Source organism: Anopheles coustani, chromosome 3 (assembly GCF_943734705.1).
Source record: "Anopheles coustani chromosome 3, idAnoCousDA_361_x.2, whole genome shotgun sequence".
NCBI classification, from domain to species: domain Eukaryota; kingdom Metazoa; phylum Arthropoda; class Insecta; order Diptera; family Culicidae; genus Anopheles; species Anopheles coustani.
In genome coordinates, this window is record NC_071288.1 from 44,588,643 (window position 1) to 44,605,197 (window position 16,555).

At 43.5% G+C, this 16,555-nt stretch overlaps 3 protein-coding genes across 5 annotated transcripts in view; 2 read left to right on the forward strand and 1 right to left on the reverse strand.

The window, feature by feature from the left end:
* Positions 1–6,733, forward strand: part of LOC131260403 (retinol dehydrogenase 5) — a 32,367-nt gene extending 25,634 nt beyond the window's left edge. For both annotated transcript variants that reach the window (XM_058262113.1, XM_058262112.1), the window contains exons 2-4: positions 4,242–4,503; positions 5,434–6,001; positions 6,071–6,733. In XM_058262113.1, the coding sequence (XP_058118096.1) occupies positions 4,330–4,503; positions 5,434–6,001; positions 6,071–6,288 (960 nt within the window). In that variant the 5' untranslated portion in view covers positions 4,242–4,329 and the 3' untranslated portion in view covers positions 6,289–6,733. The remainder of the gene's footprint in view (positions 1–4,241; positions 4,504–5,433; positions 6,002–6,070) is intronic.
* A 2,448-nt stretch (positions 6,734–9,181) lies between these two features.
* Positions 9,182–9,993, forward strand: LOC131272400 (N-alpha-acetyltransferase 38-B, NatC auxiliary subunit). 2 transcript variants are annotated; one of them, XM_058274122.1, is made up of 3 exons: positions 9,182–9,421; positions 9,480–9,578; positions 9,641–9,993. In XM_058274122.1, the coding sequence occupies exons 1-3, from the start codon at positions 9,365–9,367 to the stop codon at positions 9,923–9,925; spliced, it is 441 nt and encodes a 146-aa protein (XP_058130105.1). In that variant the 5' UTR covers positions 9,182–9,364; the 3' UTR covers positions 9,926–9,993. The 2 variants fall into 2 exon arrangements, with proteins under 2 accessions (XP_058130105.1, XP_058130106.1); XM_058274123.1 differs by having other exon boundaries at positions 9,489–9,578.
* Positions 9,907–10,374, reverse strand: LOC131272401 (cytochrome c oxidase assembly factor 6 homolog). Its single transcript, XM_058274124.1, has one exon. The coding sequence runs from the start codon at positions 10,325–10,327 to the stop codon at positions 10,070–10,072; it is 258 nt and encodes an 85-aa protein (XP_058130107.1). The 5' UTR covers positions 10,328–10,374; the 3' UTR covers positions 9,907–10,069.
* Positions 10,375–16,555: the final 6,181 nt, after the last annotated feature.

Sequence of the window (16,555 nt, forward strand, 5' to 3'; positions counted from 1 at the left end):
TCTAATGCTTCCGCTCGTCGTCTGATCAATCGTGATCTCCCGGCCATCATCCGACACCACCCTGTGGTTATGTATGTGTGAGCAAGGGGTAATTTACCGCATTCCATCGCGAGCGCCCCGCAGTCAATATACACAGAAACTCGAGTCCGAACCGAACAACACACAAGATTGTCGATCGGACGGATGATGATGATCATCGCAGTCGGCTCGGTTTGCTTGATATGGGATCGTTTGCCTGTCGGTACGGGGGAACCTGAAAGACCACCGAGGGAACCACGGGGACGGGTTCGTGCGAGTGAAGTCAAACATACCGTGTGCCACACCCTTTCGGTGCGCCTATATATTTACCCGCAAGGTAAATTGTCAGCAAACGCGCGTGAGCTGATGGATGGATACAAGTTTAACTGGAGAAGACTTGGACCTTCATATCTTGTGTTGTTCCATGCTGGGTTATACGGCGCGGTGTTTTGCATACTAGGCACTTCTTCCTCGATCAGTATATAATCGGTTCCCCCTTGTTGACCTCCATCCTCAGCTGGAGAACTTACTTCGGATCACTGGAGTGCCCTCGCAACGGTTCCTCCCATCGGTCAAATTCCTGATCGTGGTTTACTTCCAGCGTAGACTGCGCTCACCGGAATGTTTTACAGTACTCTTTAGCGGGATTTTAGGGAGCCTCCAACCCAGGCCATAAAGCGTCTGCCATTCTGAAGGTCTAAGGTATACCGTACGTAACCTACTGCTACACTGAGGGCTCGCAGAACCACAAGCGATAGACTCACGACCGTGGCCCTCGGTAGTTCGGTCAAGTCCGTGTTGTACGGCCCCGCGCAAGGTACTCCACTTTTCTGCTAACAACACTCTACGTAAATTCCATTCAACTTTGGAGAATCGCGTATTATAATCGTGGTTGGCATGGTTTTCTGGCAAGAGGTTTTACCTTCGGTCGGCCGATCGGCGGCGCGGGTCAGAATGGTTAGAGCGCGTGCTCCAAAAAGCGTGGCTCATCGGTGTGTGCCCCCGGGAACCTGCCCTCCGACCCGGTGGTGTCCATTAGGGCACAAAGTCTTGTGTACCCTACACGCGTGATGGACATCGTAAACAACCGACTTTAGCTCGGTGTTTTGCCGGTAGAAAACTCCCTACTGTACTCGCTATCGGCTTTTTGCCTTTATAATAATTTATCAAAGTGTTGCCTGGGAAACGTACGTGGGCCTTGGAAGAGGGTAGAGTTCCAAATTCTTTAAACGAAAAGTTTATGCATAATTTTGGTTTATCTTAAAAACTCCAGTTTCTGGTTTGGTCCCGAATTTGCCTTGCTGTGAAACAATCGGCACGAGGAGCTCTTGGTCCATCTGCCTCTTCTGGAGACACGCTCCTACAACTAGAAACCGATGCACATTGTCTCTGCCCATTGGAACCGATTGGTTGGTCGTTCACGGCGGCCGTTACTTGTTTGACATTGTTCCTTACCAACTTCAACTTCATTCGAGCGTGTCCGAGCACTTCGACGGCATTCAAAGTCTGCTGTGCATGCGGCCAGGCAAAGCTCCTAGGTCAATGCCTAGGTGCGGGGAGGATTGTGCCGGGTGGGTGCGCTTCGTCGACAATAAGTTGCATTTTCGCACGAGCATGCACCGGGCACAGCGGTGCACCCAGAAGACGGCTTCGAGCTCACAGTTACAGTCGGCTACACAAAAGCTGGCCGAACGAGGACAATTTACCTTCCTCAAGCAAATCATGGACCATGGGGTGGGTGCATAAAGTGAAGTCGTAAGTGCGTCGACCATGTAAAGCGCAATTGTAAAGCGCAACATGAGCGCAACTACATTGTTTGTGTGCGGGCTTCGCAGTGGAGATATCGGTTGAGAAATGGCCGTACCATTGGATTTGTCCACGGCGCGTTGTGCATCGAATTTGTCAGGCGCTAATGGTAATGGAAATAGGAAGAGAAATTTAACTGCATCTAAATTAAACGGTAAATGCGTTTCAATCGGGGAATAGTTGGAAAACTGGAAATACTAGTACGAGAACGACGATAGGTGAATTCTTGAGCGATTGATTAGATGCAACCGGGAGGGTTAAATGAAGTTTACGGTGGGAAATCAGAAACAATACGATTCCGATTCGCCAAACCGTGCGTTATTGTGAGCAATATCTCGGAAGCATTGTATTTGCAGCTGCATTTCCGATCACAATCACAACTTGATTACTTGGAAGGTAATCGTTATTAAAACACCTTAGTGCATCTATTCGAAGCATCATGGACGCTACCTTGTCCATTGATTGCGTCATTCTGAGCAACGTCTTTGTTGAGATTGATGAGAACATGTCGCACTTGGTTTGTTTGTGTTCCAGCCGGGAGCTTCTAAGCTTCAAACGTTTCCCATTCTACTCCGACTACTTTTCCGGTCCGAGGGAATCACATCGATCCATCCGAGGGACGCCTTTTGCGTCTTGTCGTGGCGCGCGCGTCCGACCTTGACGGTGCTGATGATTTCATATCGGTGACAAATCGACGCGTTTAAGTTGATCGTTGACTTAGAAAATGAGTCGCCTGCCAAACGTCGATCGAGCGTTTATGACCGGCCGGAGGAACCGGAATGTCTAATGAGACCGCTTGGAGGAAGTGCGCAACGTTCGTGCGGTGTCGAAAACAGTTTCGATGTTCTGAATAGGGTGGTCACGATCGAGCAGGGGTGCCGTCGAGTAAGCATCGGCCGTTCTGAAAACCGTCCCCATTCATCGCAAACGGAAAAAACCGCTGTAACGATCTATTGTGTGCATAAAAACATCCATTCTGGTTTCACCAAAAATTAAAAAAAAAACCGTTGATTGAATAAAAGTAAATTCCTTGCTGGTGGACGGTTTTTCGAATTACCAATGAGGAAATTGATTCCGAATTCTTTAACGAAAACCTGTCTGATGGTCGTCAGTTTCGAAATGAAAATAAAATGTTGAATTAAAACATCACATTTTTGGAGCGTTTGTTGACGATGTGTTGAATTTATTATTTGTTGAGAAAAGATGACCGTATGGAATGTTCGATGAATTATTTCCAAAGCGAAAAACAGCTTACAAAAAAACTTTGATATTAATTCCCCGGTTTGATGTGTCTACGGGGCGTTGGGTTTGAATTAATCCCTCCTCATTGCTATTACTTTAAAACATAAATCATCTCGTTTGAGGTGCTTGTTGACGGATTTATTGGCAGGAATTCATTATTTTAGGTTTTAATACCTCACTTCGACCTTTCAGCTATACTAACTTTCCTTTGGAATGGTGTTCCGCCTTTGGTTCCAAAATGCCACAAGTTGTGTTGCCATCATTGAAGTTCCGTTAAAGTTAAACTTTGATAGTAACTGAAAATTTTCAGAAAATAACTCGAGTTTTAAGCAATCTCCTTGAATGAATAATGCATACGGCGAGTCAAATGATGGTGAGTGCCATGCCATACGTCAAAATATGTTATTCCAATTGAATAACAAAAATGGATATCGTAAACTGTAGACATACTTAATGTTTTGCAACATTATGAAACAGTCTATGCATTCCTATATTCATCCGAAGCAAAACCAAATCACTATTTGGATTCCCCAATTGCATACTTCAATTTTCGAACCAATTGCAATTGCGTCTTTCAATGTGCATTTTTTCGACCCCTAATAGTCTGGCTCCACGAAGTTGGCTCCGATATCGGCGAAGGCACCACGATAGCAAAAAGTAACACCAAATTGATTATTACACAAACAACCAGTCGCGAGGAATCGATTGATTTTCCGCCAAAAAAAAAACAACAAATAGAAGCCTCCCAAAATTGCACAGTGGTGAGCGTTACGTTGGACACGGTAGACTCTGGGGTTTGTGTGTGGGCATACTTTCGCTTTCGGTTAATTTGATAAATAAAAAGCCTCCGAAATGACCGGTACGCAAAGAGACGCAACACATATTTCATACCAATCATAGGCGCAACGGAGAAGTTTGGTGCACAAAAAAAAAACGAAAACCCCAAAAATATCAAAATAGTGATCAAAATAAGTCTTTCCTCAACTGGTCCTTTCCCCTGAGCAACAAACGCATCACCGGAGATGACGGATCGATTACGAAACCGTGCGGCCATTAAGTTCATCAAACACACGGCGGACCATCTTCATTTTCTCCACATGCACAAAGAAAAGCCCAATGGTTTGGATGGTTTGGTTGAATTTTCATTATTTCCCTATCTTTCTTCTCTCTTGCAGACTTATCACGCCGAGTTACGACGGCCGCTAGCGAAACACACCGTGTAGCGGAACCAGGGAAGACGATACGACAGCAACGGGCATCGAGATGGAAGTTCAAACCGCGCTAGTGTTGACGGTCCAGCTGATAGCCCTGTTTTCCATCGCCGGCGCACTGCTGCTGTATTTGCTGTGCAAGGTGCGGGGCACGCGAGATGAACCCACCGGGACGCAGAAGGGCTCGATACTGATCACGTGTGCAGACACTGCCCTTGGGCTACAGGTAAGCAGAGGAAACCGAACGGCCATGTCTCACGTGGTAAACATTCCGAAAGTTGACGATTAGTAGAGGATCGATCGATAGTTGGAGCTTTCACATTGATGCGCCCGGCCCGTTTTTTTAGCAACACGTGGCGCAATTTCTCCTCCGATGGAATCACTGTTGATCGCCTTTGGAATGTACAATTAGTCGTGAGCATTTATTAGATTTTGTTTTGCTTCGTTTTTGTGAAGAAAATACAAATCAACTTATCATCAATGTCAATTATACTTTCAACACATACCTCGAACAGTGAACGTCAAGAAAATGCTGCATGAATAATTAAATTTTGTAATTATTCCAGAGTTTCCGAAGCTATTTTCAGTGTTTTAAAACATATTTAAACTACATCTATTTATTTTTAATTTGAAACGCTTTTTATTTTGGGCAGGCTAGTGAAGTTAAGTTTCTAATTTGAAATTCTTCTACTCGAGATAGTCAAACGATAGTTGCCTTTCTGGATAATTTTATGGCATTTCATTTTGCTGCAAGTCAACTTGTTTTACTTACAATTTAGGGGTTGTCCAAAATACCATTGTTTCCGGAAATAATAAAATGGTATATCATCCATATGCTGCGTTTTTTCCTATTTTCACTTAAAATTTTCAATTTATGAAACAAAATTGTCAACTTTAGATATTCTGTAAATGTTGATTAATTGAAGAGTTTTGAATTTTGAAGTCTTAAATTTCTATTTATGATATTGAAGAAATTGTTTTACTGTGGTTATCTACAGATTGACTTAAACCACCAATTAATTTTTAGGCAAAGTTATCTCAAGACTACTCAAGAAGTATTTTGAAAGAGCTCGGAACGTTTACTAGATCGTACAATACAACGAAACGATGTATACATTCCACTAATGTTTGGTCATTCTTTTCTCTTTTTTTATAGATCTGCACGTTTTTCGCCAGTAAAGGACATCGCGTGTTTGCGGGTATGAAAGACCCGGTCGAGTCCCTTCCAGCCAAGCTGCTCCGTGGCTGGATGAAGATGCGCGAGAACTCGGACACGCCCGTCAGCGGCTCGGTGGTCCCAATGAAGATCGACGTGACGCGGGAAGATGTGCTACGGGAGGCTGCCGAGGCGATGGGCGCACACCTGAACGCAGGAGAGCGAGGCATACTGGCCGTCATCAATACGGCTGGCTCGGTATATCGGGGCCGCATCGACTCGCAGGATTCGCTCCAGTGGGAGAACATGTTCAAGAACAACGTGATGGGCTGCCTGCGTACGGCGCGCGCTTTCATCGGTTTGCTGCGACCCACCCGGGGACGTTTGATTCTGCTCGGTTCTGGAAACGATGACGATGGTCTGACGGTGTTCATGGCTACGCGCAATGCGGTACAGGGTTGTGCCGATGCACTGCGCAAGGAATTGAAGCCGTACGGCGTGAGCGTGGTGACTCTGGATTCACGGGGCGTCCCGGCGGAGGCCCTCTTCAAGGCACCGGTTCCGTACAGTAAGTAAAGTGTATCACAGACGTTTCTTGAGTGGCTACTAACCATGGTTTCTCTATCCCGCTCCGCAGCAATCTCCGACGAGGAAGGCGTTCCAACCCAATACAGCGCGGACGTGCTCACCACCTCCGCCCTGGGGGTCATCGAGCGCGCCCTGTACGACACTCGCCCCAGTGAAGCCTACTGCCTGTCGGTGCCAAACAGCAAGTTCCAGATGAGGCTGCCCTGCCGGTCATCGTTGAAGATTTCCGCCAGCCGTGCGGACCCGAAACCCATCCAGAGTGTCTGAGGGAAGCGCTCCTTTCCGTTCGAGCAAAGCTGGGGGGCGTTAGTCAGTTCTAGGCCGCACCGGATGGATGAACAGCCACCTCTCCGGATGGACGGGGCGAGGACAGATTTCAGAATTTCTTTGTGCCTTTTCGTTTGTGTCTGCTTTCGTTTCGCTAGGTTTTGCAGTCAGCTCGTGTCCTTTCGCATGCTGCTGTTGGCCCCGTTGTCTTTCATATGAACTCGCCGTTGGGCGGAACGCCCTGGAACAGGATGTTTCCTTCCCCACTGCAAGTGGCACACGTTGCTCACCGCCTGATCCCAGAGCCGCGGACGAACGCGATAGTTTTTCCGATTGTAAAATTTGTTTAATTTAAGCAAATGACATGATTGTTTTAGTGTAAAATATTTGACGAAATAAATATACAATTTTCTTTAATTTTTAAGGAAAATAAATGGCATTATATTACAACAGTTTCAAATGGATCATGTATTTCATACTGCTTGATGACAATTAATCCTAGAGTGATCTAAGCACGTTTGATAAATATTTAAAAAGGAGGGCAATGCTTTTTACAACAAAATTTATCATCGTACATATTACTACTATTGTTTGGAGATAATAGTTAAAAAATATTGGCATAGTGTGTTTTTATGATCGGAAAAAGAAAACACAATATTTGCTTATCAACATGTTTTAGAATATATTCATTAACTTTTAAACGGTACCCTAAAAACAATGCCTTTACTTTTGGTATGAATTTGCTCTTTGTAATTGTTTTAAGAAGCTTATCAGCAACGATCAAAAATATGTTGTTCCATTTGTTTTTTTTATTTACATTTAAGTTTGCAAAACAAAAATTTCATCATCATCATCTGTGAGATCGTGATGACAAGTGCAATGCTTACAAACATTAAATTTTCATAATACACATCTACGAGACATTACACATTCTACAGGGTTCTACTTAACAACCTGCTTAACGTACACGGCACACAAGCGCTTGAACTCGCGAACGTTTGCAGCCTCGGCAATCTTTCTTGGCATGCTGTTGTACCATTGTATACCTTTACAAAATAGTGAATTCCTGGCAAATACTGAAGAAAAGTTCGACGTCCTGGGATCATGAGCCCTACGAGTGTTGTACCGGTGAACGTCAGAACCCCTAACTACTCTTTCTCCAAGGTACCCCGGTAACAAGCCCCTCAGGAGTTTGAATATTAGTATCATAGTCTGATACACTATCCGCTGCTCTACCGACATCCATATCTGGACATCCAGCATAACAGCAGACGGCGTGTACCGACTACAACACAACACTAACCTCATTACCTTGTTTTGCACTTTTTGCAAACTTTTGAGCTGTGTCCGATTGCCGAGGAACAATATTGATGGACAAAAATCAAAATGCGATGAGATAATTGATTTGTAGAGGTGAACTTTCCCAAAAAAATTTAGGTTGTTCCCCAGTCCACTTATCACCCCACACTTCTTTGCCACCTTAGCGATGACCCCATCAATATGCGCACTGAATGTAAGCCCGTCGTCAAGAATTACTCCCAGATATTTGACCTGGGAGACTCGGTCAATTGGTTCCGTGTTGATGGCGATGGAAAGCTGGCCGATCCACTCTCTCCTCGACATTACAATGTAGTGTGTTTTACTAACATTCAATGCGAGTTTCTTGTATTTCAACCAGCCATCCAGAGCCACCAAGTCTGCATTCAAAAGGGACTCTGCCTGTTTGACGTCCTTTCGCGATATAAATATTACTGTGTTATCAGCAAAAAGATTTATCTCGCAGGAACGTAAGACCTGCTTCATGTCATTTATATACATGATAAACAAAATTGGTCCAAGAACACTTCCTTGTGGAACCCCAAGGGTGTTTTCAATAGGATCTGAAATAGATTTTTTGAAAATTGTCCTCTGGGTTCTACCTGTCAGATAATCGCTGAACCAACTGAGTTCCCTTCCCTCAATACCGAATCGTCGAAGTGTTGTGTGCAACAAGGATCTCGATATTGTTTCAAATGCCCGTTTGAGATCCAAGAAAACTGCAAGTACCGGTTGTCCGCTATCCATCAACCCCTTCCACTTTGCAAGCACCAGGTTCAGTGCGGTTTCACAGGAATGTCCTTCCCGATACCCCGACTGCTCCCGGGCGAGCAGGCCGTTCTGATCCAGGTATTGAACCAATTGGTCTTTGATCACAACCTCCAGGACCTTCTCGACAGTGTGAAGCATGTTGATGGGGCGGAACTCTTCCGCCTTGATAGCTCCAGTCAGTTTTGGAATAGGTACAACCAATGACTCCTTCCATGTCTCCGGAAAAACATTTCATGCTAGAACAATTTTATCTATTGCATTCATTTCGCCGTAGAACTAGGATGTTATGCCACTACAACCACTATTGGTACTAGGACCACTATAGGAGCACTTACCCTGTACTTTTCTTAAAGGTTATGTATGATTAAAACAACAGTAGTTGTTCTGTCACTAACATGGTGGACGGCGGCCCGATCGAGGATGTCCTGAGGGTAGCAGGTGTCCTCTTCGGAGGCGAAACGGTCGCACAGGTAGAGGAGTGTCGCACGCGACTCACACAGCACCGTGTCACCATCGACGAGCGTCGGAATGCGGATTGCTGCGGGTTGAGCTGGGTGGATACGGATCGCCGAAGGCCACCATCAGCACGGACCGGCACGGCGATGATCCGGGAAGGTAATAAAGATCAAGCATCTTGCACACAACTGCATTTCTTATCACATGTTTTCAAATCCAAAAAAACCCCGTAACGGTTTATTTTAAAAATAAAGCACATGTTTGCGTATAGAGGGCGCTCTACACGGTCCGTTTGTGGTTTGTTTACATTCCAAGTGAATTGTCAAAATTCTTCGAAAAAAAAATTAAATCAAAACAAGTGAACTTTCAGCAGCATTTCAATTGTAAAAAGTTTATGGAAATAGGGTATTTTCGCCCTTTTAACTAAACTAGTTCAATAGAAAAGTTGTAGACGATTGCTCATAGCTGGTGTAAATTGTGGATTCTTGAGTGAAAACTGAGAATAAAGTGATACAATCTCGGACTATACAGAATGGAAGAAGAAAATGTAGTGTCCAGGGATGACCGACCGTCGGAGCGACGAGAAGAAGTATGAATATTTGGTTGTTTCGTTCGTTATGTTGTGTGAATTGATAATATCATAAAAGTTCCAACAGGCCTTGAATCGAGCACTTGAACAACTGGAGATTGATGTTAATGCCAAAAATTTGGATCGAAACCAACACGGACAAAGTTCCGTAGAAGCAGTAAGAACCTCTTCCTCAAATGGTTTTGTTATCGAAGCATTCAATTTATCTTTTATTCCTAGGAGCATACCGATGAAACACCTGCCGAGGATCCGGACAAAGATAACCCGAAGCGAAAGAAGTTGAAATCCTGGTTGAATAACATGTTCCGGATCAAAATGACCGACGGACGAGTATTGATAGGAATATTCGTTTGCACCGATGCCGATGCAAATATCGTGATGCAAGTGACAAGCGAATGCCCGGAAATTGGAGGCGAAGAACGATTCCTTGGGCTGGTGATGATTCCCGGTCGATATATCGTTTCGATTGAGGATCGCAATGATGCTGGCAAATTTGCATGGTGAAAACATTGGGTCGTACTAGCTGTATAGTAACTGTAAACATGGCTTTATTTGGTAAACTAACTCATAAACAGTCGTATTTAACATTGTTTACATTCCCGAAAGAAACGCCGTTTCTTGCTACACCGTAAACCACTCGGATGGAGGTTATTTTGTATCGTTCAGAGGCTCGTATCCTTTTGCCATCTTCTGTTTGAACTGGTCGTACGTTCGCTTGCGGTCGAAATGCTTAACCCACTGGGATGGGCATCCTTGCTGGTACAATTTTCGTAGGTGGATACATTCCTTCGGCTCTGGAGCTTGGGAGGTACACTGATACTCGGGAGCGTATTTATCTAAGCAGGCCCAATATTCGTCTCGGATCTTCCAACACTTTTCTCGCGCGTCTTTATCGGGAAAGGACATTTTTGCCGGTTTTTGGTTTCACAACAGGAAAGTATGATGTTGAAATCCCTAAGTTGGGTTGAAAACAAGGTTTAGTATCAAGCTCCTGTTTGACAGTTGTCTGCAATATTGACAGTTCTAGTGAATTCAAAAACTGATCAGAGCAACCTGTTATTAGAGATGCTTTGAATAAAACCGTTTTTGAAAAAATTCAAATTGTTCAAATTGGAAGGAAAACGTTTTAAAATACAATTAGCTTTTGGAGATAATTTTGTCAGGCAAAAATATTTTAAATTCTTCTTTTTTGACTTAAAATCGATGGAGCAGGTTGATCTTTTTCAACTTGGCGTAACGACAGTCTTCGGTCATACCTGCCCCATAAAGGGCAGGCATGACTTATTCCCTTTGAGTACGTGAATAGTAAGTCCTCTCGTACAGGCGAGGGATCGGTCTCTGTTGGGGTTCGAACCTACGCCGGCGAGGTGGTGAGCCCCGGTGCTAATAGTCCGATTATCTAACCGGCGCTCCCTTTTTTCGAGTTTCTCACAGTTTGGGTGACACGTGGTTGAAAGACGGATTCTACAAATTTGTTAATTTTTAATTTTTATACCCAATCTTTTGTATCCACTATCACCATCATCCTAAGCACAAAAGGATCCATACTGAGTTTACCACGAAATTAGCATACTATATGTTAAAATTCCTATATACAATTGCTAATTAGTATTGAGAATTGGTAAGAAAAAATTAACCCACCATCTAATATACCACTTCCAGATGCAGTCAGCAAATGCAAACTAGCGCAAATTTCTTTCGGCGAACCGGTTTTTGATGTTTGTCCAAATTAATTAGCCAGCCAGTGAAACAAAACGTCCTGCTACGTACAGCCTCGGCTCGAGAAGCGGGTCGCGTCTGTTGTTCGCAGCAAAATTCCAGCGTAATGGGGTGTTAACGATTTTGCCTTTTATAATTCCGTCCCGGGGAGGGTTCGAGAAATGTGTCGGGACCCTTTTGCCCCCGTCTTCGGGAATGATCATTTTCTTCCAATTAAAACTAGAACGTTTTACAGCGTGCAAGCAGAAGCAGTACGTGGGAATACAAAGGACTCGTGCTGACCCCAACGGCCGATTTCGACGTTAGTGGTTCAAAGGGACCCAGGAGGATGCTTTTTATGAGCAACAAATTTTTTCCCCCTTTACCCCGTTAGATTATTTACCTCCAGCATTGGTTTGGGACTAGGAATGCCGGCGGAAAGAAATTGGCGATTGACAGAAAGAAATGATTGTACCCTTTTTTCCCCGTCAACCCAGGGTTCGGCTTTTGTGAGGCGCAAACTGCCATTATCAGAGGGAAAAGTCATTTTCATCAGCTTTGGGAAATAAAATATATAACCGTCTTTGATCGTTGCGATTCGGATCTAATTGCTGCGAACAGATTTGGCTCATTGTTTTTCAATCTGTTACGCAAATCATAGTGTGTTTTATTTTTATAGATTGAATAAAAAAAAAATCATTTATTCAATTATTGTGCGATTCCCTAGAAAATGTCCACGCGTTCAAATTGTTTATGAGATTTTTCAAATAATTTAAAATGATAATAAAAAATGTGAAGAAGCTTACATTACTTCGGGAGAGCAACATTCAACACATGTAGCATCTTGTACACACCAATCAGATGCAACTCTTTGTGCGAATAAAAGAACTTTGTTGCTATTATTAAACAATTCTCCTACAAGAATGGGTCAACATAGGCCGGGTGCAGAAGAATACAAAAAGCTTTTCTGCACTATCCGCCCCTCACGAGCCGTAGCCACTTGGACGGAAAGAAAACTGGTCAATTGTATTTGCATAAATTGTTTCTTCCTACTGCAGCTTCCTACTACCGCCGACCAGTTGCATCCATTCACTGCGAAAGTGATGGGCGATTTGTGTTTGCCTTAGTGTCCATTTTCGCAGCTATCTCATTTTAATTCCAACCCCTCTGTGTTGCGCGCGGCAGAAAACCCGCCAAGCCTTCGAAAGCTTCTGGGAGCGAATGGAGGAACGCCGGGCCGACGCTTAAAATGTGTAAAATGGAGAGTGAATAGTTTAAATTCAATGATGAAGTTTAAATCTAATTAGGTCTTCCGGTTTTTCCAGCCGATGTTTAGCTAGAAGAGGTGGAAGTTTACTTACCGCATCATGAACCCGCCCGATGCATTCCGGGCGGGATGCATTAAAGTAAAGGGCGTGCATTGGAGGTAAAGGTTCGAAAAGGTTAGCAATTGATCGGAGCGTGGGCCACCTTCGTGGCCTTGTGGCGGAAAACTTACTTTATACCGGATGTTTGCACTTGGCAGGCGGCAAGCGTCTCAGAGACTTGGTTTTATTTATTTTTGTAGCTCACTTTCCGGTTGATTGGATAGGTATTGATGTCGGTATACAAGCGTGCTGGTTTTCCATTGGCAGGTTACATATCTAGCATGTTTCGCAAATTATAAGTTACGAATATAAGCAAGAAAAGTTCTGTAGCTATTTTTCTCATAACGATGCTTATTTCCATGGAAGTTTGCTTCTTTTTTGTAGTTCCTTTAAGTAGTTGTGTACAGATCTAAAGCTTAGGTTCAACATGCAAAATTTCAATTAATCAATTTATTTATTTATAATTTTTAAATTTATTTATATGTCGTCAAACACGTAGACCAAACAGAAACATAAAGATAACATATTTCTAGGTTTAGTTAAAACAGTTAAAATATGAAGAATGGTTATCGATTATTTGATTTAAAATAATTGTTAAGCAACGATGTATACATTGTAAGATTTATAACTTTAGTAATACTGAGTTACTTTATCGACGTGTTTAGAAAATGTTCATACCATTTATTCACCAGTGGTATAACATTGTTTTAAATATATTTTTTTTCGTTGATATAAATTCATCTTCGCCAGTCGGATCGATTTTTTCTTTTTTTAATGCCAGAAATATGATAAAAAAATATTGACATTGGATGTATAACTACTAAAAATAGCTTTAAAGTTTTGTGAGAAAAACATTGAAAGCCCTGTTAATGCGGCATGTTTATGCTATCGACTAGACACGGTAGCGTTCAACAGTTTAATTAAATTTCAAATAGTTTGGAAGCTGCATACCGGAATGTTTTAAAATATTTAATTTCCTGTAAGCGTTCAGAAATATCAATCCATTTCACACGAAAGCAAAACCTATTGTTGGTAGTTGGAAAGCGAAATGTAATCCCACAACAAGCTAGAAACATTCCATAAGCTCTGCGCTAGACTAGAAAATAAATTAACCACCTACCGGCGCGTAAATCTGCAGATCCAACGCACAGTTGGGAGAATGTGGCGACTGGGGAACCAATTCATTATCAAGTGACAACAACTGATATAGCACCGATAATCCACCTTTCCAGGACGCCCCATCGGGGGTTGTGATTTGTAAAGGATGGCAAGGAGTGGCGGGTGTGTTGTTGCACGAGGCATCATGCCTGGCTTACCTGTACACCTGTGTGCATGCCCATCCCATCGGGGGGTTCCATGGAGCGCATAAAAAAGGAATGGTTGCGCCCGGGAAGAGGCGATAGGCATGAGCCAACCGGTGTACCGCGGCGTTATCCGTATCCTCCGCTTCGCCTCTCCAGAATGCGTTGCAATAATTCAAGGATAACATCATTCCCCGCGGACCATGCGGGTCGATGAAATGCATGCGCGATGCATTGGTTCGAGGTCTTCCTCGAATATTGCAAATTACATGCCGACCCTCCCGTGTCAGATTCCCGTGTCAACGCCTGAGGCAAGCTGCCGATCGGGCTCCTCTTTCCAGGGTTCTGACAAAATCGCGAATATTTTACATTTCGAGGTGGCTTGCGTTGCCGTGGGTGATCTTTTGGGGGGGGCCAGAATTTTGGCACCTCCACAGCGAGGTTTCCGTGTGATTTGCTCTCGTTAGCATATTCCCGTCAACCCTACCATAAAGGGACAATCGGCCCCATTGTTTGTTGTAAGCTCGTGCGCACTATCTGCATGCATACCTGAAATGAAATAATGAGGCATAAATCCCGCACACCCGCCGGAATGCCATGTAATGGCCACGGACCGAATTCTCGATACTGCGATCTCTAAAGACCTCATACCGGCTTGTGTCGACACGGTGGTGCCATTCACCAACATCCGCTGCCTCGCTGAAAGCCCTTCGGAGTTGATCAGTTATAGTCCATCGGTTCGAACGCGATTTGAGCAGCTCGGGGGTTTAGGTTTTTTAACCATCCCCCCCCACATTCCAACCCCGATCCAGCATTCCATTATCAAACGGCACGCTCGGTTTACCCATTTTGGCATACAATCCCTCGTGCATCTAGTTCGTGATGCTACTACGTCCTGGCGGGAATTTCGGCACAAACACGCAGCATATTATTACTTGATTTACGGCTAATTAAAGGTTGACCGGATCACGTTCGGCAAGTTGAGTTATCAATGTTGGGATGTGAACTAAATTTGAACCAAACTCAGTGTCGGTCCATCGTTAGGGACTTCCATTAATTAACATTGGTTTCGTTAGGGGGCCAGTGGGCTGAAAACCATAGGGGTGATTTGTCGCGCAGATTGACAGCATTTAATCTGCCCGATGGTGCCACCACCACCATGGAGTGGAAAGTGTTTTAGAAATGCTAGTGAGGCGATGATTCTCCATGTTGTCGTTTTGATGGAATAACACGACGTGCTGAAAATTAATGTTTGGGTGGATTTTGAAGAGATATTATGGATTACTTTGGTTTTGACTTTTGAAATAACTAGGTAATGCTGAAGCAATTTTATTTTCACTAAATTATAGTTCTACTCTAATTGATACACTTTACGAAATATAACCGTTTGTTTGTTTGCTTTTTGAACCGTAACCGTTTCCCAGTATTTACCAGCAAGTGTTCAAATATAATAACTCTTATGATGTTATGACGATTTCCTGTACGAGATAAGAAAAATTGCTCAGCAATGCCTGATTTTGCTATCTTTGTATTAACGCATACAATGAGCCATGTGTTTCACTCTCTGCAAATGGTATCGAGCAATTAATTCCTATGAATCGTTTGCGGCAACAGAGTTTTCGAATCTCTTTTATCATCACCTCCGTGTCATAATCGTAAGCTAACGTGCCGAGCGTTGGACTTGTGCCAGACGAATTTGCGAATTTATTCGTTGGTTCCCAGCCAACACTTTTCGCATAAGACTCACACCAGTCGCCGTGCTGTGTTGGCTTCTAAAGGCTGTGCGAACCTATTATGGCTTGGCATGCTCATGGTAGGCGCAAGGCGAAACCAAAACCCTGCGGCAAGCGTGCAATTTCACACCACCGTTCAGAGAAGGAATGGTGGACGGAAAAGTGCAGCCCAAACATATGCCCACACCGCAGCAGCAGCAGCAGAAGCACGTGATTTTATAGCGGTTGTATCTATGTACGTTTGTGCAAGCTTGACAACACATGAACAGGACGAGAGATGAATCGGTTCGAGAATTGAGGAGGCTTTTCAGGGTTACCACCCATTCTACACAGTCCGATATTCTACTCTCTTCGGTCTGGCGTTCGCCCGGAACCGGAATCGGAAGCAGCCCACTAACGAATGGTGGCCTCCATGTTGCATGTGCTTCCAATCAGCCAAACATTGAGCACTTCCGGCTGCCTGGTGGTGGCCGCTGGTCGAAGTTGAATTTTACCAAGCTACCTTGGGAAGCTGGGAAAGTTCTCAGTGCCATCACTTCCTCCTTTGGTGGGGGCAGCAAATGAGTGCTTATTGTGAGTTGTAAAAACAAAACGTTACGTAGAATGCTTCGGAGAAGGTGTTGAGAATGTTTAAAACTTAACCCTTAAATCATGAGGTGTTTTAAAAGCTTACTTCATCTTTTTCTTTGGTTCTTCTGCTGACTATGCTTCCTTAAAACCAAATAATTATGTTAATTTCTTTTTCTAATGAAGTTGAACCGTTTGTACTTTTGTATAAACTATAGAAAGATTGGTAAAATATTTCAGTAATAAAGGAAAAGTGAAATAGATTATTCATATTCAAAAGGTACTGGCTAGAAAAAATAATTTTGTACGCAAAATGATTTTATGCAAAAATAGCCTGCCTTCGTCTCTTTAGTAAAATTTAGCTGAATCTAATAAATTAGATATTTTTTCTCTAATCTAATTAATACTGCTGTTGTGTTGCTGACCAGTTCTCTAATTGATTTAGTTACGCTATCAAATTGTACAATC

Bases quoted from the DNA above. Each gene is read 5' to 3' on its own strand.
- LOC131272401 (XM_058274124.1), bottom strand. From the start codon at position 10,327: ATGTCCTTTCCCGATAAAGACGCGCGAGAAAAGTGTTGGAAGATCCGA.
- LOC131272400 (XM_058274122.1), top strand. From the start codon at position 9,365: ATGGAAGAAGAAAATGTAGTGTCCAGGGATGACCGACCGTCGGAGCGA. The intron at 9,422-9,479 runs GTATGAATATTT...ATATCATAAAAG, and splicing joins CGTCGGAGCGACGAGAAGAA to TTCCAACAGGCCTTGAATCG. The intron at 9,579-9,640 runs GTAAGAACCTCT...TTTTATTCCTAG, and splicing joins GACAAAGTTCCGTAGAAGCA to GAGCATACCGATGAAACACC.